The sequence below is a fragment of the Marmota monax genome, unplaced genomic scaffold (genome assembly GCF_021218885.2).
Source record: "Marmota monax isolate L192 unplaced genomic scaffold, Marmota_monax_Labrador192_F-V1.1 WCK01_AAM20220418_F8-fsc00149, whole genome shotgun sequence".
Classification (NCBI taxonomy): Eukaryota; Metazoa; Chordata; class Mammalia; order Rodentia; family Sciuridae; genus Marmota; species Marmota monax.
The window spans coordinates 3,457,882-3,482,028 of NW_026693170.1; the positions used below are offsets into that span (position 1 = coordinate 3,457,882).

The 24,147-nt window shown below is 48.9% G+C and overlaps 1 protein-coding gene across 24 annotated transcripts in view; it reads right to left on the reverse strand.

Moving 5' to 3' along the window:
• Positions 1–449: 449 nt before the first annotated feature.
• The window catches only part of Pou2f2 (POU class 2 homeobox 2), a 36,586-nt gene continuing 12,888 nt past the window's right edge, over positions 450–24,147 (reverse strand). For 10 of the 24 annotated variants that reach the window (XM_046455698.2, XM_046455694.2, XM_058582996.1 and 7 more), the window contains 10 exons: positions 10,806–10,911; positions 10,573–10,664; positions 8,055–8,216; positions 7,783–7,924; positions 7,542–7,690; positions 7,289–7,465; positions 5,775–5,841; positions 4,385–4,586; positions 4,183–4,256; positions 450–3,874 (listed from right to left, as the gene is read on the reverse strand). In XM_046455698.2, coding sequence (XP_046311654.1) covers positions 3,540–3,874; positions 4,183–4,256; positions 4,385–4,586; positions 5,775–5,841; positions 7,289–7,465; positions 7,542–7,690; positions 7,783–7,924; positions 8,055–8,216; positions 10,573–10,664; positions 10,806–10,911 — 1,506 coding nt within the window. In that variant the 3' untranslated portion in view covers positions 450–3,539. The remainder of the gene's footprint in view (positions 3,875–4,182; positions 4,257–4,384; positions 4,587–5,774; positions 5,842–7,288; positions 7,466–7,541; positions 7,691–7,782; positions 7,925–8,054; positions 8,217–10,572; positions 10,665–10,805; positions 10,912–24,147) is intronic. The other 14 variants (XM_046455700.2, XM_046455697.2, XM_058582997.1 and 11 more) reach the window with 6 other exon arrangements.

Consider the following 24,147-nt stretch of genomic DNA (forward strand, 5'->3'; position numbering starts at 1 on the left):
TGGCACAATTAAAAAGCCCATCATTAAGTTGACCCAGTCTCTGTCCCTCCCTCAAGTAGGAGGTCAGGGATGGGAAGAAGGGAAATTCAGAGGGCTCCCCTTGCCCCAGTTCACTCACCTTTCCTCTCTAGCCCAGGCCCCTGGCCCTCTATCTGACCTCTAAGCTAGCTTAGAGCCTGGCCTGGGGTCTCCCTCCCCTATCCCCACATAAAGCTCCCCAGCTCTCCAACTCTCTCGCTCACACACAGACACACGGACACAGGCTCTGTACAGACCACAAAATAAAAACGATGAGATAGTTTTGTTTCCCGGAGTCGAGGCGGGGTGGGGTGGGGGCCAGAGTGGAAGGGGCAGGTGGGGGTGGGGGGCAGGAATTCCCCCATCACCTTCCCAGCCCTAGCTCCCTCCAGCTCCAGCCCCTTGCCCTGGCTGGCCCCCAGCCAACGATATTTGGTTTCTTTTTTTTTTTTAACATTAAAGTTCTATGAGGTATTTGGTGCCTTATCTCGAGTCCTCGGAGGAGGGGGGCCCAGGCGGGAGACCTGGGGCTCACCTGCCCCTCCCTCCCTCCCTCCCGCCCCTTCCCAATATTTGGTTTCACAGCTGTAGTTAAAGCTTGGAATTTGGTTATTCCCCACCCCCCAGGAATTTTCTTTTTTCTTGTTTTTCTTTTCCAAGTTGTGGGGGTTGGATGGGGAGGGTCCCCTCCGCCCCCAGCTGCATGGGGGTCCCTCCACCAAGTCAGGGCATCGGCCCCGTCCCTGCCCTGCCTCCTCCTCTCTCATTGCCCCACTCCCCACACGCTGGGATGGGGAGAGGTCCCAGGCAGGGGACTTGATGGGGAGGAAGCAGGGTGAAGTGGGTGGTGGTGAGGCCTGGATTTTCTTTCCTTTTTTTTTTTTCTTTTTTCTTTTTCTTTTTTTCCTTTTTTTGGTCTAGAACCATAGCTTTCGTTTGAGTCATCTCCACCATGCCTTCCATGCTGCCTGTCTTCTCGGAGGGGGTTTTTGGTCATCATTCCTTTCATTCTGCTCTGCTCAAACATCCTTCCTATCCGTTCAGGAGCCCTTGGCCCCTCTCCACCCCTGGGCTGGGGCTTAGGTCCTTTCACCAGGCCCTTTTCAGGACATCGAATGGACAAACTCAGAGGTAGGGTGAGGGCAGAGAGCTGATTCATCGGAGATGCTTACATTCTAGCAAGGACGGGCTGACGAGGTGCCAGGCCCCATTAGTGCCAGGGGTGGGAGAGGCGCCGCTCCACCACTGCCCAGACAAGGCACCGAGGCCCTTGTGATGGCTGTCTCTGCTGCCTCTGTGGCCCAGCCCAACAGTTTTGTTTCCCGGTTGGGAGAAGGGAGCCCAGAAGAAAAGAGAACGCTGAGGCTGGGGCTCCATCTGCCTCTCTTTGGAGTGTCCAGCAGAAAGCATGGAGGCCACCCGGCCATCTCCAGGCTCCCCTCCCTCTGCTCCTGCCCAGCCAGGGGCGGGGACCACTCTGATTTCAATGGCTCCAGTCCTTCACAGCAACACTTTGGTTTGAGGAGAGACACAGAAAGAATGAGAGTGAGAGAAGTGAGAGGAGAGGGCAGGGAGGGAGGGAGGGCAAGAAAGAGGAAGGAGACAGGAGAGAACAGGAAAAGAAATCAAAGGAGGAATCAAACCACCCGAAAACTGTTGGTTTTCCTTCGTCCATTCTTTTTGCTTTCTTCTTTTTTTTTTCCTGTCTTTTTTTTTAAAGCTTTTTCAGTTGATTGGGGGGGGCGAGGAGTTTGGGGCTCTTCACCCCTGTCCCTGACACCCTCTCTCAGCCCTGCCCACCCACTTCCATCCACCCTGGCTGAGGGACAGGCCCTGCCCCAGCCGTCCCCCTCCGGCTTTCCCGAAGACGACGTCCATGAGGTATTTGTGAAGAGAAAGAAGCATCCGTCCTTCCATCCGCCTTGGGGACCAAGGGCCTGGACCATTGGTGCAGGGGCTTGGCTCCACCTCGAGCTTCCTTCTTATTCTTGAAGAGTCCTTGTCTTCTTTCCCTTATATATTTATTTATATATATATATATCTATAAATTCTTTTTTTCTAGTTTTAATTTATTGTTTGTTTGGTTTTTGTTTGTTTGTTTGTTTGTTTGTTTTTTTGGTTCAAAACTTTGTTGGCCTCCACAACAGCAGGAGGGCAAGGTGGCTCCCAGTAGCGTCTCTCCTCTGTCCATCATCAAGATGCGTCTAGGGCTGGGCAAACCCAGGGTCCAGCCAAGACTTGTGGAGGTCTCATGGGAGTGGTGACCACCACAACGCCCTCTTGGATGGGGACCATAGGTCATGGCACTGTCCCCGCCACATGGACCCTGATGGGGATGCCATCTGGAGGAACCCACCACTGGGGTGCGTGCGTGTGTGCGTCGGGACAGGGGAGGGTAGGCATCTGCCAGTGTCAGAGGGGCACAGGGTGGGCGGAATGAGGTGAGTTATCTTTTTGGTTTCTGGTTAATGTCAGAACGTGAAGGATCCCACGGATAGGCACTGGAATATGAATATTTTTTTTCAGGGAAACTGACAGGATGGAAAAAAAGACAACTTGAATGCCCTCACCTCATCACCTATTGCCTGAAACATTCACCTTCCCACAGGCTGGAGAGGGGTAGATTCCAGAGCACAAGAGGGTGACAGGGTTGAGGAGGGACTTATGAGAGCTGGAACTTGGCAAAATGGCCTAGCCCACCCTTCAAAGGGAAAAGGGGGAGGTACAGGTGAAAAATCATCCCCGGGCCTTCTCCCGAACTCACCCCTGGCTGGGGGAGGGAAGAGGGCTAAAGAAAGACCCCCTGCCCAGGTGGGGAGAGCTGGGGGCCAGGGGAGAGGGGGACATATGGTAGGGACACATTCTGTTGAGCACAACGCTAAAAAGTCTGTACATCCTTTGGATGAAGCTACTGAATATTTGGTGTAAGGTTGTTCAGGCCCTTTCTTTCACCTTCTGGAAAAGAACATTTGATGGGTGGTTCTGGGTCAGGGCCCTCTGCCCCAGGCTGTGCCCTGTCTCCGCTGGCCCAGAGTTGGGGCAGGGGTCAGCAGGCTGGCACATTCTCTTTTTCCTTCTTTAGCCCCCACTTGGGGGGCAAGGTTGGAGGTTGCCCACAGCCAGGGCTCGGCAGCATGAGGTCCGACCTGCAGGAGGCTGCTCTGCTCCTGGCTGGGGTTCTTATTTGGTGTCGTAGCAGTGAGGGTGAGCACTCTGAGGTCTGGCTCGAGACTGGTTTTTGGTTTGATTTTTGTGGGGTTTTTGTTTGTTTTTGGTTTTTTTATTTGTTTTTCACCTCTGGTTCCTTTGGGGCAGCTGGTTTCTGTTGTGATTATTTTTGGTTTTCTTTTTTGTTGGTTAGTTTCTTCTTTTTTTGGTTGATTGGGTTTTTGGTCTTTCCTCCCTTGTCACTCCTGCTCCAAGGACCCGCTGTACCCCCACCACTGGCCTCCTCGCCCTCTTCCCAGGCGGGGGACCAAGGTGGAGGGTCAGAGGAGTGGGAGGGGAAGCATGATGGGCCCTCACTCAGGCTTGGACCCTGCCTCGGGCCCCCCTGGGCCTCCAGGGGTCTGTGCTGCCGCCTCACTACAAGTGGAGGAGGAGGAGGACGAGGATGAAGAGGATGAGGAGGAGAGGCCAGGAGACTTGCTGGAGATGGAGGCTGCCACTGCCGCAGCCGCTGCTGAGACCAGGCCCACGCCAGGCGGGGCGCTGAGCAGGGGCAGCCCGGCGTGGTTCAAGAAGAGTGGCGAAGTTACCAGGCCAGGGCTCCCTGGGGCCGCGCCAGCCGCCCCCAGCACCAGGTTCCCGCTGCCATCAAGGCTGGTAAGGGGCAGGGTTCCACCAGAGGCCAGGGCTGGTGGGGAGAGAGAGAGGCTGGGCTGGAGGCACACCAGGCCAGGGGAGACCTTTGCCTCCCAGTGTCCTACCCCAGTGACCCCATCAGTGCAACCTGTCTGTCTCCCCATTTGTCCCACTGCCCCCATCAGCAACCCTCACACCTTCCCCAAAGGCAAGATGGGGATGAAGAGGCGAGCGATGCAGTGAGCAGGGGCAGGATGGCATGGCTGGAGCAAAATGCAGGGGGAGGGGGCTCAAGGCCCTGAGGGACAGGACTAGAGGATGGGACTGGTGACAATGGGAGTGACATGAGGCAGCACGCACCTTGGATAGTGGCCAAAGGGTTGTTGCTCATGAGGGCTGGACTTAGCCCGGAGCTCAACCCCACCATTGTGCTTCTGCAAGAGCAAAGCAGAGGCGTTAGCAGGGGCAGGGAGCTGCGGGAACTGGGGAGCAGCTCCCCACCCTGAAAGCAGCAGCGACCCAGCTTCTCCCCACAGCCTCCCCCCTGCACCTGCACACTTACCCCGTGCTGGGGGTCAGGCCTGACAAGCCGATAGCCGAGTGGCTGCCTTGAGGACTGGGGTTTGTGCTGTTGGTGGTGGCCGGGGGTGGGGGAGTGACAGAAGGGATGGAATTGAGGGGGGGCGCGGGCCCGCCCCCGCCTCCACCCCCTCCAGCTGTCCGACTGGGGTGGAGCGTCCCCACAGCTGAGGATAAGGTAGTAACTGCCAGAGAGAGACAGAGAGATGGGGTCTTCAGCTTCCACTAAGTCCCCCATCAAGGAAGCCGGGATCAACCCCAGCTTGTCATTTCCTCCAGCTCACTCAGCATCTCCTCAGCAGAACAGACTAGACATCCCTGTTCCCTCTTCCCTGAGCCCAGAGTCATCTCCTTGTGCCTCTGCAATGGGAAAGTGGTTCCCAATAACCTTAGTAAGAGCAGCGGCCTCCTCCTGAACCTGTGCCAGACAGATGCTGGCTCTGCAAACCGCACCTGAACCACTTTGACACTGACAAGAAATGGGGCGCCCAGGAGACAAAACCCCATTTAGGGACTCCTTCTAGAGGCCACAAAGAGGGCATGAGTATGGGCATGCAGGGCAGGGAGGGACTGAGGGCCAGAATGCTCTGTCTGGGATTAAGTTTCCTGGCTCTGTCATGTCACAGCTGTGGCCTGAGATGAGCGCCTTCACCTCTCCAACGTTCCGTTCCTTCTTCTGGAAAATGGGGATATAATAGAACCTAACTCATAAAATGGGTGTGACAAATCAGTCTATAAGCTTTATAAGGAGCTTAGAATGGTGCCAGGCTCCCACTAACTATTTATAAACCTCTACTTATTATTTCTTAAACTGAGGAAACTAAGGGGGGCAATATAGTGTTTGTTTATATTATTATTATTATTATTATTATTACTACTACTACTATATTACTACTACTACTACTACTACAGTTCTGAGGATTGAACTGAGGGCTTCTGTCACGCTAGGCAAGCACTCTACCACTGAGCCACTCCAGTTCCTGCACTCTGGTCTGTGTATATTTATACGCATATCTTAGCCCAGTGGCTGCCTTTCATAATATACATTACAAAAATTGAGGCTCAGAGAGGTAAAGTAACTTCTTGACTTCACATAGCTTATAAATGACAGAGGCCAGGGACAAAAGCTATGTGTGTCACTTTTTAGCCACCTCATGCTTTTCTCACAGGAAATCCTGGAGCAGATTAGAGCCCTGATGCTCTGGTGGAGGAGGAGGAGGGTCTGCCTTCTACCCTCTGTCCTTCCTACTCCCCCTGACCCCCAACCTCCAGACTCAGCCTGAGGCCCATGGCCACACAGCCACTGGAGAACCTCAGGCTACAGCCTGTGCGGCATCCTCCCAGTCCCCTCCCGGCCTTCTGCCCTCCCTGACCTGTTGTGCTCAGACTGCTGGAAGCTTGGGACAATGGTAAAGTCCCTGCGCCCCCTTGGGGTGTGACCTGGGGAGAGAGAAAAAGAGGTATGTTTAGGCCATTGTCTCCCAGAAACCCCCATGATGCTCCCTGTGCATATGACCCCCACTGTCCTCCCCAAGGGATGGGGGGAGAAGGGACTTTGTATACAATGCTACATTTGTATTATGTCACTTGCTTTCCATTATATCTTTCCTCACATTTACCCTAGGTGAGTCTGAGTCACAAGCAGGAAGGAATAATTCTCAACTGAGAGGTCTCCCTGCCTCCCACCTGGCACTCTCTAGTCCAGCTCACGTCCTCCAATGACATGTCCTTCCTATAGTGACTGAACTGAGGAGCAACTGTTCTTTGTGCTCCTGCTGACATTGGTTCTCCCAGAATGAAGATACTTGCCTTTTTAAAAATTTTTTATGGTACTGGGGACTGAATCCAGGGTTACTTTACCCTTTTACCTCCCCAGCCCTTTTAACTTTTTATTTTGAGGGAGGATCTCTCTAAGTTACTGAGGCTGGCTTTGAACTTGTGATCCTTCTGCCTCAGCCTCCCAAGTTGCTTAGATTACCAGCATGTGCTACTGCACCCAGCCACACCTGCCCTCAAAGATAAAATCTTTGTGTCAGTGTTGGGATGTCATATTACTTGATTTCCTGGGATCATCCCTACCTCCAATCTCACCTTTCTATCAGCCCCAGAAGCCTTGCTGAGTTTGACCCTGTCCCTCCCCATCTTAATACTCCTTCTTAGCTCCTTACTACTCAAGATCAAATTCAAGTTCCTCGTCATGAACTTGGGGCTCCTGCCTCCGGCCATCCCCACTCGACATTGCAGCTCCACTCAAAACTGCCCAGGAGTTCCTGCAAATAAGCCTGGCACTCCAGCATCTAGGCCTGTGTACACACCACTCCCTTCACCTGCGAGGCCCTTCTCCTCACATGGCCGGCTTTGGCTTATCCTTTATGATTCAGCTCAAAGGGTCCCTCTTCCTTCCACACCCCTGGGGCAGGGGGCTCCTCTCTGGAGTAGCACTCCTCTGGAGCCCTTTCCACAAATGGAAATAAAGGAATGGGAAAAAGATGTCCCAGTTGTGTATGATACTGAGTGGGCCTGTGCACAAGCTGTGGTCCTGAGGGATCCCCCATGGGTATAATGATGTCCCCGCCAGGTAAAAACAAAAACAAAAACAACAACAACAACAAAAAAAAACCACCTCTCCCTGTCTCTGTAAGGATGTGAGCCTGGTCCATTCCCTGGTCATATATATCCATCCCCATGTTGCTATGTCCCTGTGAGAACTCTGTGTCAGTGTACATCTGTGCTTGGAAACCCTGTGTTCCCGGTATGACTGTACTTTCTATGTGACTGTCCCCAGGGGCCTCTGTTCTAGGCCCTGTGGACAACCAGGTAGGTTTGTTTCACCCAGGTGCCTACCGGGCTTGTGGCTCCCCTGCCCCCCACAGGGCCCTCACGGTACCAGATGGGGGCTGTAGCTGGCTGGTTTCCCTGGGCTGGGCAGCATGGGCGCCGCGCTGCAGGGGTTGATGCGTTTCTCCTTCTGGCGTCGGTTGCAGAACCAGACGCGGATTACTTCCTTCTCCATGTGCAGCTGCTCGGCGATCAGCAGGATCTCCTCTGAGGTAGGCTTCTGGTTCTGTGGGCAGAGGGCTCGCTAGCACTGGCCTTCCCTCCTGCCACCCTCTGGGCCGCCAAGGAGGATGGGGCCTCACCGCTAGAAAACTCTTCTCTAAGGCGAAGCGGACATTTGTCTCGATGCTGGTCCTCTTCTTGCGTCTCCGGCCGGGCAGCCCGTCAAAACCCATGCTGGGGCTGCTCAGCTGGTTAGGGCTGGGCAGGCTTGAGTCGACAGACATAGTCTCTGTGCCAGGAGGAGACATGGGCTTGAGAGGGCCCTCCCACTGCCACAGCCCGCATCAGGTCCCCAACCCTAGAGCTCCAGCCCAATCTCACCTGCGTCATTGAGCCACTTCTCCAGGAGAGGCTTGAGTTTGCACATGTTCTTAAAGCTCAGGTTGAGGGCCTCAAAGCGGGAAATGGTCGTCTGGCTGAAGTCGTTGCCGTAGAGCTTGCCCATGGCCAGGCCCACATCACCCTGAGCCATGGGGTGAATACGGGGCTGAGGTCAGGCAGAGGTCTTCCGGTACTAGGGTGCCCGTCAATTAGCGGTCTACTCCCCACACCCCCACGCCACACACCTCCCACCCTGCAGGGTGGCCCCAGACCTGTGTGAAGCCCAGCTTGATGCGTCGTTGCTTGAAGGTGCGGGCGAACTGCTCCAGCTCTTCCAGATCACTGGGTTCCTCGGGGTGGGATGGTGGCTCCAAGCATTTGGGGGGCTGCGGGTGTGAGAGGTGCGGGTCGGGCAGCGTGGGGCGGGTCACGGCCTGGTGGAGCGGGCAGGTGGGGTGGGGAGCAGGATGGAGGGCGAGGATGGTGCTCAGCAGTGTCTGCGCGTCCCTGGTCCCTCCCTGCAGTCCAGACTCTTCCTGCGGGCTCCCCACCACCTGCCCCGGGAAGCACCTCAACATTCACTGTCAATCCCGTTAAAGGTTCGACTCTGCTGCCCCTCATGGGTCCTGTCATTGCCTGGAACTCTCTGCACTGCCCCTTAGAATCTGCGATCACCCAGAAGGAGCAGCCAGCTTCTTTTGCCAAGTGCTTGTTCCCTGGAATGAGGAGGAGGGGAGTGGTACTTCCCTCCTCCTCTCCACCAAGGAATCAAAGACTGGCTCTGGCTGTGCCACTGAATTGCTGGACAGCTCAGGCTAAGGCTCGTAACTTCCCTGGGCCCCCCTTTCTCCCTCTGCAAGGGGGAAAACCATCATTGCTGCTCACTGGGGTTTTGGAAGAATCAGGTTAAAAATAAGTGGGTTTCCAGACCCACAGAATGTGCAACACCAAGAGTGAACCCTGATATTCAAGCTATGGACTTTGGTAATAACAATGTGTCCATGTAGGTTCACTGACTGTAACACATGCACCACTTTGATTGAGGATGTTGATAAAGGGGAAGGCTTGCATGTGAAGGACAGCAGGTATATGGGATCTACCTTCCCTGTTCAGTTTTGCTGTCAGTCTAAAACTGCTCTAAAAATTTTAAGTCATAAAAAAATTGTAGATAGGCTGGGTGCAGTGGTGCACACCTGTAATTCTTGCAGCTTGTGAGGCTGAGGCAGGAGGATTCAGAGTTCAAAGCCAGTCTCAGAAAAACTAAGGTGCTAAGCAACTTAGTGAGACCCTGTCTCTAAATAAAACCCAAAATAGGTCTGGGGATGTGGCTCAGTGTTTGAGTGTCCCTGAGTCCAGTCCATGGTACCCCCCCCCAAAAAAAAATTGTAGATTGCAAATAAAATATAAAAACAAAGACAGGGAGTACAATGAGAGAGATGGGCAAAGAAGCAAGAGTTCTACCTGGAATGCTTCATTGTTCTAAAAATAAAAAGTCTAAAGCAGGTGGTAGGAATAGGGATGTCTGTCATCCCTGATGATCCCAAACCCTGAGACCAGCTGTGGTTTGGAAATCCTAAGTTTTTCAGAGTTTGGGAAGTCTATATCTAGGGCATGTATTATAGATAAGGTGACACCTCCCAATCAGGCTAAAGGCATTACCTTGTAATCAGACACATTAGCAATTCTGCAGCAGCAGGAATATTATACCAAGAGACATAGGAAGTCATACACTGCCCCATATCAGGCAGGGCAGCTTTTGCAGCCAAATTAGTTCTGTTGCCAATGTTGCAAGAACACCTTGACTTTCAGAGCATTTGAATTTCAGTGCTGTAGCCAAGACCTGTATTGGTCTTTAAACTTTTCAGTCTTTCTGAACTAGTTCATAGGTGTGTGTGTGTGTGTGTGTGTGTGTGTTTGGGGGCACTGGGAATTGAACCCAGAGGTTTGAGCAGGCTAAGCATACACTCTTTAACTGAGCTACACCCCCAACCTCTGTATATTTTCTGAAAGGGTTGTTCAAGAAAAAAAAAAAAAGGAAAAAAAAACTGAACTAAGTAAAAGGTTGTGAAAGAGTCTCACTAAACTCTAGAACCCAGGCAGCAAACTGAAGGAAAGGGGTCCAGGCAAGAGGACCCTGAGATGCCCTGGAGAGCTGATACCCTTTCTAAGGGGCGGGGGGCAACTCACTCACTGCCTCCAGGTAATCACATGAATATACATCAGTTTTGCAAGATATTCTGATTTGTGAAGAGAAGCTGGGAATTGGCGCTTTCTGGGAATTAAGCTAATGATGGTCAAATAAAACATCTGTGGGCCCCTCTCCTAAGACAGACTCTAAGTCTGGGAAATGAACATGAGTTAGCGCCTAACAGATGCCTTGCTCACAAGAACCCTCCAGTTTCATGCTGGAAGAAACCAAGGCATTTCTAACAGAAAGCCTTGCAACCTCCTGAAAGTTTGTGTTTGTTAAGATGTACGTTTTGAGGGCATGGGGATCATCAGATCTAAATCTTTCTTCAGATTCTCAAAGGAGTCTGTGTGCCTGAAAAGGTTAAGGAGCACTAGTCTAGTTTGACTCCCTTCGTTCTCTAGAGGAAGGCTCTGATCCAGACAGGAAGCATGCTTTGGGGTCACACAGAAAACCTGCGGCAGATTCCCCAGCTTCTGTCTTGGTTCCTGTGGCTTGGGGTGGGCAATGAAAATGAGACCCCCCCACACACACCACCCCTGTTCACCAGCCGAGGGCCGTGCTACTAGCCTGGCCTGGGCACACTCAGAGGACCCTCTCACCTGTGTGGGAAGCCCGGCCCGGGGTTGGGAGGTCAGAAGAGCTCCCTGGGTTTGCTGAGGTAGCTGGAATAGATTTGGCGTCGGTAGCAGGCCTGGAGAGAAATGGGGGATACACAGGGTGAGGGGGGGGGATGGGGGAGGTAAGGGAGTACTGTTGAGGCATCAGGGAAGTGGATTTTTGTTTGTTTGTTTGCTTGCTTTGTGAGGGAGCAGGGACAGGAGGGGAGACTTACCTGGCTGACTCTGCTGGGTCTGCGGCAGCAGGAACTGAGCAGGTGGCTGGAGGTGGTGGCCTGGCACAAGCACCAGCTGCTGGAGCTGGAGGAGCTGCTGTATGTCCTGGCAGAAAGGTGATGGACAGAAAGACCATCAGCCTGAGTCCTGGCCAGATTCCTCCCTCTCTGTACCACCTGAGTCCCCAAGGGACTAAAGCAGGAACAGTGCAATCTGGCACTGGGCTGCAAGGGAGTCCATCAGTCTCTGAACAGCACCCTGAGCTGAGGGCACCCAGAGGCTTCTTTTGCCATGGGGTACCAGAGAGTCCCATATGAGCAGTCTTAGGAGAGCTCGCTCTTTATTTACTTATTTTCCTTCCTAATGAAATCTTTGCCTTGCCATACATTCCTGTAGAACAAATAGGTTCGTTTAAAAATGTAAACCAAACGGGCTGGGGCTGTGGCTCAGTGGTAGAGCACTCACCTAGCACATATGAGGCCCTGGGTTCGATCCTCAGCACCACATAAAAAATAGATAAATAAAACGAAGGCATTGTATCCAACTACAACTAAAAAAATAAATATTCTTTAAAAACGTAAATCAAATTAAATCTTTCTTCTTTTTAAAACACTCCTAAGACAAATGATAAGACACCCCAAATTGGTTTTAAAATACTTCAGCAAATAGAGGCTTTGTAAATTGGCAAAACCACTTTGGGCAACTCTTTTGCACTGTTATGAATTGATAAAAAGATATACTGGAATCTTAATCTCCAGAACCTCAGAGCATAAACTTATTGGAAACAGGGTCTTTGCAGATGATCAAGTTAAAACAAAGTCATTAGAGTGGACTCTAGTCCATTATGATTGATGTCCTGATAAAAGGGCAAATTTGGAAACAGAGGAAAGATGATGTGAAGAAACACAGGGGAAAGATGACCTTCTACAAGCCAAGGACAGACTTCCAGAACAGATGTTTTCTTCACAGCCCTCAAAGGGATCAACACGCCAACACCTTGGTTTTAGACTTCTAGCCCCCCAAACTGGGAGAAAGTAGTTTCTCTTGTCTAAGTCACACAATTTGTGGTTGTTAGAGCAGCCCTAGTAAATTAACCCAGTATCTACTGAAACTGAACCTAACCTGCCTTATGATCCAGCAATTCCTTCCCTGGGTATGAAGCACCATAAATGTGTATGAATGTTCTCCACAAGATGGGCTAGAATGTCCATGTAGGCCATTGGAAATAGCCAGAACCAGAAGACAGCCCCAGTGCCTCACAGCAGGGTGGGTAAATAATTCAATGGATGCTACGGCAATGAAGATGAGTGTCCAGAGTCTACCTGACATCACACACAATAGCACCAACTTCCCGAGCCTCGTAAGTGAAAGAAGCTAGTTGCAGGAAAGAACACCTGTTGATTCTCCTCGTTTCATTTCCTGTCAGGAGCTTGGGAAGCTTCTGCATGCCAGTTCATGGGCACGCCCACTTTGTAGGTATCCATTGAGCTGTATCTCTATGTACACCTTTCTGTATGTGTTATACCTCAGTGAAGTTTTTCTTTTAAGGGTGTGAGGCAGGGGAAGAAGCAGAGGAATAAAATCCAGCCCACCCCACCACCAAAAAAGTGAGGTGTATGGATGAAATCCTACATGCCAGTAGGACTGACAAAATGTTGGTGTCTGTTAAGCCGGGCAGTGGGCATACGAGTTCGCTGCATCAGTCTCTCTACTTCTATGCTTGGACATTTCCAAAAGGAAAAGCAACACCCCCATACACACTGCAATCAAAACCCTTCACCTGGGTATAAGGCCTTTATATAGGCCTGTGCAGTTCTCCCTGACCTCAACCCCTCCTTCTGTCCTCTCCAGCCACTCAGTCCTCTTCTGAGCGAATTTTTTTCCTGTCTCAGGACCATTGCACATGCTGTTCCCTCTATGGGCATGTTCTAGTTCTTATACAAACTCTCCTCAGAGATGCCCACTTTGATTATGTAATATAAACAAGCCCACAACCCTACCTCCCTTTCTCAATCCCCATTTCACCTCCTTCACAAGCCTCATCAGACTTCAGGGGTGGCTCTTTCTGTTTCCTCATTCATAGTGTGCCGCCCTCACTAGGAGGTCAGTTGCATGAGAGCATGATCTTGACTCTTTCCATCACAACACTGTATCCTTAGCACTAGAATAGCACCTAGCACCCAGTAGGTGTTCCACATATTTATGTTATGGACAAAAACTCATACTTCATCATTTACTTTCCAAATTTTATGTATATGTAGCTAAAAGCTATAACATTATTTATGATATTTTTCTCTTCTGGGAAATTTGGGGTGTTGGCATATGCCCCTCAATTCCTTTCAATGCTAAAGACCAATTTAATGCCCCAGGAAATGAACATTTGAGAAAAATATAAGCAACTCGACAGAAAAGGTTGATTTCTCTAATAAAGAGCAATTACAAATCCATAAGAAAAATACTAATGATCCAGTACTCTAGAGAGCGCCTACCAAAGGAAGTACAGTGAATTCACATCACAAGTAAACACATAGAACTACACTGAGGTGCTCTTTTTATTTCTCAGATCAGCAAAGATGAAAACAGTGCACAAGACACCACAGTGGAAATGTGGGAAAACACTCTTCCCGTGACTGGTGGGGGGGGAACTTGGCAATGTCTATAAAAATTGCAAATTACATATCCTCTGACACTGCCGTTCCACTGCTAGGACTTTGTCTTAAAGACACATTCACGCTTGTGCAAAATGACCTCCATAGAAGGATATTCCCAGCAGCATACAGTGTTCTAGCAAGAGTAGGAATCAGTTGGTCATGAAGCAATAGAGGATGGGTGGGTGAATTAGGGTGGAGCTTCACAGTGGACACTATGCAGTCATCAAAAGAAGACTCTTTGTGTCTTGATATAGAAGTCTCCAGAATGTCCTGTCAAGTGGAAATCTCAAGAGGCAAAACAATGGATATGATGTGCAATTATTTGTGTAAAAAGTGTAAATATAGGTATTGATTTGGGTATGCATAGATAATATTTGGAAAACTATACCAGAAACAGGTCATGCTGTAAATCCTTCTGCATTTCTTAGATTTGGAACATTTATCTTGTCCAAACAAATATTCAGGTGTCCTGCCCCCGCCCACCCAAATAGTGGCGACCAACATCTATGCTTTTCCAATCATTCATCTTACAACAATTCAAGGCTGTTCCCTATCTCCCTGAAAAGAGAAGCCTCTGCTTTCTCCATTTCCAGCAAAGGAAGAGGTATGCTGATGCTTCCTCCCTCTAGCTGCCAGTCCCCTCAGTGTCCAGTGTAAGGGTTTTGAAGTCTTCCACTATATCCTGTGAGACCAAGTCCACTCTGCCTTCCTTCTCCTAACTACTGCAGACCAATAACATGCCCATGGCCATCTCCCTTCAGATGTAGATCAACTTCAAAGCAAAAAAATTAAGCTTTACAGCCCTCCATTTACAATAGACCCTTCCAAAGCCCTTGACCTAATATTTCATAATATTGTCTTCTTTTTATTTCAAAGCCCTCCAAACTGTGTACTCTTCAGGCCTCAGAAAAGGAGACCCACCCTGCTCTGTGCTGCCCTCTCACAAGACAACAAGTTTGTTGATGTACTTTCTTCCTCTGCTCGACTGAAACTCTAGCAGGAAGAGGCATGTCTTATTTAACTTCTTGTATTCATAACCTTTAAAAGAGCCTCAGAAACCCCCATTATATGCCCACTGGATTGAATCCAATGGAAAAAAACTAGAAAGTCTTATATGATTTTTTTTCTGATTTGCTATGACTCTTAGTATGTTGATTAAAATATTTGGTAACTTGTACCTCGCCCTAGCATGATTCTCAATGAAAACTCCCCTTTCCTGCCAGAAGCCTAAAAGAGGTGTCTGATTTGCATCCTGAATCAGCAGGAGAGAGGATGGGGAAAGTGAATCCTGGGTTGTAGAGGATCTCATGGTGAGAAATATAGATTTAAAAAATTATCCACCCCATCCAGTTAACCAGACCAAGACTCAGGGGTCATCTGTGGTTCCTACTTTCCCTTTCTCTCTGCTATCCATCCAATCCAGCTCACTTTCTACCAGCTCCCTCTACTTCTTTTTCTCCCCACTGTCACCATCCTGGATGAAGCCACCATACCATTTGCCCCTGACCATCCATTCTTCCAAAGCAGCCAGAGAGGGATCTAACGAAATGTAATTCTGCGCATTCATATGTCCTCATTTTTTTTTTTAACAGTACTGGGGATTGAACCATCGAGTGCTTTGAGTGCTTTACCATTAAGCTACATCCCCAGCCCTTTTTATTTTACTTTATTTGAGATACTGGGGATTAAACTCAGGGGCACTCAACCACTGAGCCACATTTCCAGCCCTATTTTGTATTTTATTTAGAGACAGGGTCTCACTGAGTTGCTTAGCACCTCGCTTTTGCTGAGGCTGGCTTTGAACTTTCGATCTTCCTGCCTCAGGCTCCTGAGCCACTGGGATTACAGATGTGTGCCACTGCATCTGGCTCCTTTTTATTTTTTGAGACAGGGTTTTGTTAACTTACTGAAGGTCTCAATAAATGGCTAAAGCTAGCCTTGAACTTATGATCTTCTTGCTTCAGCCTCCTGAGTCATTGAGATTACAGGATGTGCCACAATGCCTGGCTTATGCCATGAATTCTTTGACATCTGAAACAAGCTATCACTCCATTCTCAGAATTAAAAACACACAAAATAAAACATGGGATTCCAATTAAATCAATCATATTGAAATGCAGTTAAGTATATTTTAAATTGTAATAAGTAATCTGTAGGTTTCTTTACAAGCACATCAAATAAGAGGATCCAGCAATAGGTCTGATAACTTCTATAATTTCAAAACAATGATGTGAAAAAAATATATATATACATACACACACAATACATAAATATACTTTTTTGTGTATGTGTATACTGGGAATTGCACCCAGGGTGCTCTACCACTGAGCTTCATCCCAGCCCTTTTTATTTTTTATTTTGAGACATGATCTTACTAAGTTGCCAAGGCCAGCCTTTAACTTGTGATCCTCCTGTCATTGCCTCCCAAGTATGTGAGATTACAGGTGTGTGTCCCTGCACCTGGAGAAAACAATATTCTGAGAGATATGCAATATCTCTAGATGGGGATAAGAAAATCTCTGTACATCCTATTGGTAACAGTTCAAGTACTGCTAATACTACTGTGGCCTCTTGTCTGCACTCACAATAGAAGGAAACACTGTTTTTCTGGTTAGCAAATGGTAAAAAATGAGGCATATATTTTTTTTTCCCATCCAAGTTCATGGACTCTCTGAATGCCATCCACTGACCCTTCCTGGGATGGTCTATGGACTCCTGGTCCCTGTTCTAAAATATAAATAGAACCACGAACCTTCCTTTATGTTCATCACATTTATAACAGAACCTACTCCCTGCTGCAGCCCAACCTGCCCCAGGCCCCCGTTGACCCCTCCTTTCTCACCTCATGGCTTCTCAAACCCTGACCTAATTAACGACAGCGACCTCTTTCCTATCACTGAACCCAAGGAGTCCTCACCTCAGGGTCTTTGCTATTCCTCTAGATCTGCACATCTAGCCCCTCCTCATTCAAGGATATATCAAATGCCCCTCTCTGAGAGGCTTTCCCTGGCCACCTGCTCTGATAAAGGGTCTTCCTTCTCTTCTGATACTACATCACATTCTCGCCAACATTGCAGTTATCTGCTTCCTATGTATCTCCCCAACTAAAGCGGGCATCAGCTCCATGTGCACAAGCTTGTCTACCTTATCCCCACTTAGAAAGGTGCCTGGGCATGGCATGTCCACCAAATATTTGCTGACTAAAGGAATAAAAGAAAAGATTCTGGGTGAACAGTGAGCAGGGTAAGGACTGGGATTAGCCGGTAGGGGGCCCCATTTCTCCACAATGTAGATTCCACGTGGCTCGCTAAAGCCACTAGGGGGCGTGTTACGTCTGAGACAAATGGTGGAAAAGTTAGTTAAGCAGAGAAGCTGTGGTAGGGAGGGCCCTTGACCAGCATAGTTCCTGATCAACTGCTCTGTCCCCAACTTCTGAGGAAAATTAGCCCAGAGGTTTAGCGCACCCAGCACACCCTACTACAACTGAGAAGGAATGGACCAATTCTTGCTCATTACTATATTCTGATCACCCTCCATTCCTATTGCAAACCTGTAACAGGCAATCAACATATTTTCAATAAATGAATGAGAGGAAACCTCAGTACAGATCAGCTATGCTTTGCTGCAGCTAGGATTTTAGCCACAGGCTGAGGACAAAAAAGTGGTTTATATGTTACATGAGTGAATGGGTGGGTGGGGGGATAATTTCTCACTTTCTCATTTGAGCTTGGGAGGGAGAAAGCCATGACAGTGAACTTGAGAGATGTGGGTCCCAGAGCCAACCAGCTGAAACACAGCCCAGGTGCTGTGCCTCACTCCAGTGCACAGGGCAGACAGCCCACTCCTGTGGCTCTCATCCACCATGACTGGAATAGTGTTGGCCCACATGCCTAATATGGCAAATTATGACCAGTCTAGACTCCTCATGCTAAGACACGGGCAACCATCAGTAAAGTCCAGACTGGAGAACAGGAAGGGGTGGGGTCTGGGAAGCAAGTAAATTATGATTGATGATGTTCTAAATGAGGACAGGTGGGAGAACATTGGCCGACAGTTACAAAGTTTCAGTTAGGAGGAATAAATTATGGTATTCTATGGCTCAGCACAGGATCTATAGATAATAACTGTTATTGTACATCCTAAAATCGATAAAAGAGAGGATTTTTTTTAGTTGTAGATCCCAAATACCCTTATTTATTTATTTATTTATTGTTATGTGGTGCTGAGGATTGAACCCAGGTCCTCACATGTGCTAGGCAAGTGATTTACCACTGAGTTACAACACCAGCCCAAGAGAAGATTTTTTTAATACAGGGCTGGAGATCAGATCCACAGCCTTAAGTGTGCTAGGCAAGTGCTGGGCTACACCCCCAACCCAAACAGCAGATTTTAAATGTTCTTACCACCCAGAAATGGTGCTATTTGGACTGATGAATATGGCAAGTACCCTGATTTGATCATTCCATAATGTATACATGAATCAAAACATCACATTGTATTTCATAAACATTAACAATCATTACTTGTCAGTTAAAACTAAAGTTTAGGGTTGGCAGCACAGCTCAGTGGTGGAGCACTTGTCTAGCATACATGAGGTTCCATCCCAGCACAAAAGGTAAGTAAAATAAAATAAAATAAATGAGGACAGGCTTCCTGACACTCTGAGAGGCGTGGTAGGATGGCATGAAGGAGTTCCTACACTGGTGGGAGGTTAGGGACGCCCTCCTAAGCGTCCCTTCCAGTTTAGAAATTCAGGGGTTTGAGTCTTGGTCCTCATGACAACTTTTTGGCACTTGACCCAGGGAAGCAAAGTTATATTTGGGGCCTCAACTTCCTTTACTGTCTGGAATGGTGATGCAAATGTCCCCCAAAGACTAAAGCTTTGGAATCATTATTACTAGGTCATTTCTCTCTCAGGGCCTCAGTTTTCTTATCTATAGAAAGGGGAGAAGAGTGTCTTGTTCTTCACTGGGTTGCTCTGAGGCCTGAGTAATATCATCCAGAGAGCGCTCTGGGAATTGCAACATTCTCCTCAAATATGAACATTGGTGGCCACTGCCATCTCATGGCACTCCACTCCACTGTGAGCCCTCAAGGACACAAACCCTACCTAGCTATTGAATCCATCGCTTCCTGAAAACTGACAACTTCCAGTGCCCATCCGGGTCCTCTGCTGAGCTTTGGTCTGTCTGTCTGCTTACCTGCTGCCTCCACTTGGGTGACTAAGAGACTCTTCAGATAAACCCCAACACATCCAGAAGAAACTGCTGACTCCCTACCCAAGTCTTCCAGAATACCCTTTTCCTTCCCTGTCTTCCCCAACTCAGGAACCACCCCATCACCACCCAGTTGCTAAAGCCAAATTCCTAGGCATCATTCCTGACTCTTCCAATCCATAAAAAGCATCGCCCACACCCACTGGGAGCCTGCAAGGACTTCCTACTGGCTCTGTGGTTCTACTTTACCCCGGGCAATCTGTCCTCCCCGCAGCCCAGGAGCTTTGTAAAATGCCAATCAGGTGGTGTCACCCCCCTGTTAAAATAAAAAAAAAGTCCACAAAGCCTCCCATCATGCCTCAGAGTACTTTTCTAACTTCTTGCACTGGCCCACAAAACCCTGCAAACTCTGGTCCTGTGTTCCTCTCCTCACCTCCTCCACATCCCCCTTGCCCACCCTGCTCCAGCCACGCCTCCTCCTTCTGTGCTTTAAACAAAACAAGCTGTTTCCCAGCTCAGCACCTTTGCACTTGCTGTTCCCTCTTCCTGAAATGCTCTTCCCCCAGCATTTTTCATGGTTGACTCATTCAGTCCTCTACTCTCAAAGGCCATCTTCTCAGAGAAACCTTTCCTAACCACCCATCAAAAGTGGCTCCTCCCTTTCCGACACAGCCTTGTTTCATTTTCTGCCTTACACTTACTCTGAAACTATCTTGTTGCTGGATTGTTATTTGTTTACTGTCTGTATATGGTCTTCAAGAACAGCCACCTCTGCCCTGTTCTCAGCTGCCCCTCAGGGTGTAAATGGGCCCCTGGCATTCAAAATGTGACCAATAAGTGCCCGCTGAATGAATAAATGACCATGACTCTTCTTCCAGGTACTCTACCAGGGGAAGCTCTAAAGGGGAGGGGGGCATGCAGCCGGGTGTGGTGACACACACCTGAAATCCCATGACTTGGGAGGCTGGGGCAGTTTAAAGAGGTCCTAAGCAACTTAGCAAGACCCTGTCACATACATACACACACACACACACAGCTGGGAATGTACCTCAGTAGTAAAGCTCTCCTGGATTCAATCCCAAGTACAAAAAAAAAAAAAGAAGAAGAAGTGGGGATGTCCAGAGTCCAGAGTGAGCTCATCTCTGCACTACATTTCCTAGAGGTTGGCCTCTCCACATGGAACCCAGGAAATCCTGACCGCTGGGTCAGAACACCATGAAACACAGAGAACCATTCAACAGGGAGATAAACTTGCATGCACCTTACATGCTGCCTTACACTAAAATTCCAGGATAGGCAGACAATAGTGGGAGAGACTGGCCCAATCCTGGAACCCCAAGGTTCTAAGATGCACTGACCACACACCTCCAGGTCTGATACCACTATCCCTCTTCAACAACATCTCTTTCCTGTGGGAACTTGTCTCCCCCATGCTCAAGTCATGAGGGCCAGATGGGGCTGACCCTGCCTTCTCCAGGGATTGGGTGACCACTCAAACCTGACCAGTGGATATGTCGGATCCTTCAGGGCAGGAAGTCTGGAAGTCTGGAAGTAAGTGCTGGTGCCACTTCGCTTGCCCCAGAATGAAACAAGAAGACAGATCTCTGGAGCTGGGTGTGATATTCCAGGGCAGGTGTTTTCAATGATCTGAGTCAAATATTTCCATTTCTTCTTCAGCCACCCTTGAGTCGAGCCTTGGCCTATTTGGAGCCCCCTCCCAGCTTATTCTTCGCTGTCACCCTCCCCAGCTCCCTAAGCCTGTCCTGCATTCTCACGACTGACTGGCTCTTCCCACTGTGTGGAAGCCCTTCTTCCAACTCATCAACACACTCCTCCCCTCAGTTCAGATACTGCCTTCTCTTGAAAGCCTGCCAGATTCCCTTGGACACATGCACATTCCTTGTCCCACATTCCCACCACATCCTGTGGGTGTCCCTGGGAAACCTTTATTCACTAGGCATTACCAGCCTAAAAGATTTGGGTAACCTTTATTTCCTGTGGTTCTACTAGGAAAATAGGGATTCTACGCCTGCTTCCCTGACACTCACACTTTCCAAATACAGAATAATATTTTAACAGTTAATGATTAATGTAAGTTTTCAATCAATGCCAACTCCTATCCCAGACATTTTGAAACACTCCCCTGGAGAGATCAAAAAACTGCAGCAAAACGTCCTTCATTGATTCCATAAGCATTCATGTTGCCCCAGGTTGAATACACCTCACTGAACGTTGGTCAAATTATAAAACAATATTACAATTAACCTTTCATCTGTAAGCCAGGAAATTGCAGGGAAGGATCCTGCCAAACTGTCTAACTGGCACTATGGAAGGAGGACTGCGCCTTCATACTTTATATAATTCTGGAGTGACAGAGTTTATAAGTGCTTCCCCCTCATCCCCAGTGCTGGGTTTGAACCCAGGGCTTCACACATGCTGTGCAAGTGCTCTACCACTGAGCTACACCCTAGTTCTATGGGTGCTTTTGACTCTCTTTTCTGGGCTTCTTAATATCTGTAAATAAAACTTCTCAATGGTTGATGTGCCTGTTTCACTACATCTTTCCTGAGGAGCAAGGATGACTGGGACTCACTACTAAGTCTTCAGCTTCCTGCTAGGGCCTGACTCTCAGAAGGCCAGGAAATATCTGTGAAATGACTGAAAGAATGGAGCTGAGCAGGCAAGAGAAGTGGAGGATGGCGAGTTGGAGGCCCAGGAGCTGGCTGGGAGGGCTGGAGCAGTGGGCAGCTGGGGCAGGCGGAGCTGCCTCTGGGCCCTGCGTGGTGTCGAGCACCCAGACGGTACAGAATAAACTACTGATGGGAAATTGGGGCCACAAGGTAACTCAGCCTATGAGAAAGAATCCCTAGAAAACAAACTTGGTCCAGCTTTGCACAAGCTGAGGACACACAGAGAAAGACCAGGGGTGAGGATGCTGGGGAGGTAGGAGTAAGAGGAAAGGGCTTGCAGGGACAGATTCAAGGAGACCTTAGCAACCAGGGACTGGCTGGACAGCAGGTGGCAGAGGGTTGGCCTGCTGCTGGGCAGTCAGGGGGTTGGGAGTTCCTAGGGGTGCACGAATGCATGGAGTGTTGGCTGCTAATGGGGTGATGGCCTGGCTGGGCCTGCACCGGGTTGCCTGCCTTTCTCCCTCCTCCTTCCTCTAGCCTTTGTCCCTCTGACAGACATTTCCTTAGGCATATTCAGACAGCGGGAGGGAGGGAAATCCACACAGACCTCGTGGAGACATGTACTATTGAGTTGGACCTAATGGACGAAGAGTAGCTGTCCAGGTAAAGAAAGGGAACAATTCTAGGTAGAAAGGAGAACGGGAGCAGGGACTGCCCAGCCCAGTGAGGAGCCCCAAGGGCTTGGCATTGCTAAGTAAAGAGCCCTTGGCCGTGTACTATGAGGCAAATGGAACACCTGCTGCTGGAGACCTGGGTGGGAGGGGCCGTGAAGGACATGTCCAAGGAAGACAGCTAAAGGCAGCAGTCAGAGGCCATGTGGTTAGAGCCCTAGGCTCCCAAGGCCCTGGGTTCAATTCCCAGCACCACTGGCTTCCTAACCAGTTCTGCCACTTCTGTTAACTGTGTGACCCGGGGAATGTCATTTTGCCACTGGGAGCTCAGGTGAAGTGAGGCTGCATGAGTTCAGAAGTCACTGCTGGCACAGTGCCTGGTACAAAGGCAGCACCCAGAAGACTAGACCACAGCTATTGTTCTATGGTGAGCCAGGTACTGGAAGGCTACACAGGAAGAGTCATCATAGAGCAGTGAGGCCCGGTGGCTCTGAGTTTCCCTGCAGAATCAGGCCCAGGAGCAGCCTATTCTAAAGAAGGCAGGTATCAGTTCAGTGTTCAGGCAAATTCCAGATGGGAGCATCAGTCAGTAACAGAGGGATGAACTCCATCAAGGGAATAGACTTTGGTGCACACCTGTAATCCCAGCGCCTTGGGAGGCTGAGGCAGGAGGCACGTTGGAGGCCAGCCTCAGCAACTTAGTGAGACTTTCAGCAACTTAGCGAGACCCTGTCTCAAAATAAAAAAATAAATGAATAAAAGGACTGGGGATTTAGTGTGGTGGAGTGCCCCTGGGTTCAAGCTCCAGTACCAATAAATAAATAAATACGTATATGCATGAACAAATATATAAATAAATAAAAATAAAAAGGGAAAAAGCCTTGCAGGGTAGACAACATCTGCCGCCAGGGGGTCCTGGAAAGATGGTGGATGGAGTAAGAGAAAAGCTTTGGACCTCTAGGCTAAGGAGGTGAAGCAGGTGTCTTTGTTGCAGGATTTCTCAGGATCTTCCCCCGCTTAATGAGCAGCACAAACTCAAGTGCTGGTGGAAACTACACAGACAGCACAAATGGGTGACGTGGGCAAATGTACTGGAGAGAACGTGTCAGTCTGAAGGGGAATCCAACTAGGCTCCTACCTTGCTCCTTTTGCTAGCTGACTATCCTTATGGGAAATTTATTAACCACTGTCAAGTTAGACTGTGTACCCTCAAAAGATAGGGTGAAATCCTAATTTCTGGTTCCCCAAATATAGCATTATTTGAAAACAAGGTGTTTGCAGGTATAATCAAGTTAAAATGAGGTCAGAGCCCAGTGCAGTGGTACATGCTTGTAATTCCAGTGACTTGGGAAGCTGAGGCAGGAGGATCATGAGTTCAAAGCCAGCTTCAGCAAATTAGCGTGACCTTGTCTCAAAATAATAAAATGAAAAAGGTTAGGGATGTGGCTCCGCGGTTAAGCACCCCTGGGTTCAATTCCTAGTAATAATAATAATATCATTATGGTAGACTCTGGTACAATGACTCTTGTCTTATAAGAAAGAAATTTAGGGCTGGGATATAGCTCAGTTTGTAGAATGCTTGCCTCTCATGCCCAAGGCCCTGGGTTCAATTCCTAGCACCACAAGAAGAAGAAAAAAGAAAGAAAGAGATTTAGATACAGAGGCAGACACAAAGAGCAGGCCATATGTCAACACAGGCAGAGTTTGGAGCCATCCATTCTTGGAACACCAAGGATTGCTGGCACCACCAGAAGCTAAAAAAGTCAAGGAGCGATTTTCCCCTAGAGACTGCAGAGGGAGCATGACCCTGCTGATACCTTGACTTTGAACTTATGATCTGAGATAATACATTTCTGCTGTTTTTAGGAGGGGTTATTGTGTTTTTGTTTTTTTGGTACCAGGGATTGAACCCAGGAGCATCCCCAGCCATTTTTATTTTTTGAGACAGGGTCTTGCGAAATTACTTAGGGCCTCGCTAAGTTGCCCAGGTTGTCCTCAAACTTGTGATCTTCCTGCTCAGCCTCCCGAGTCACTGGGATTATAGGCATGTGTCATCATACCTGGTTTCTATTGTTCAAAGACACCTACTTGATAGCATTTTTTTGTGGCAGCCCTAGGAAACTAATACAACCACTAATTCATGGCTCAGTATATACCCATAAACTCCAGAAGG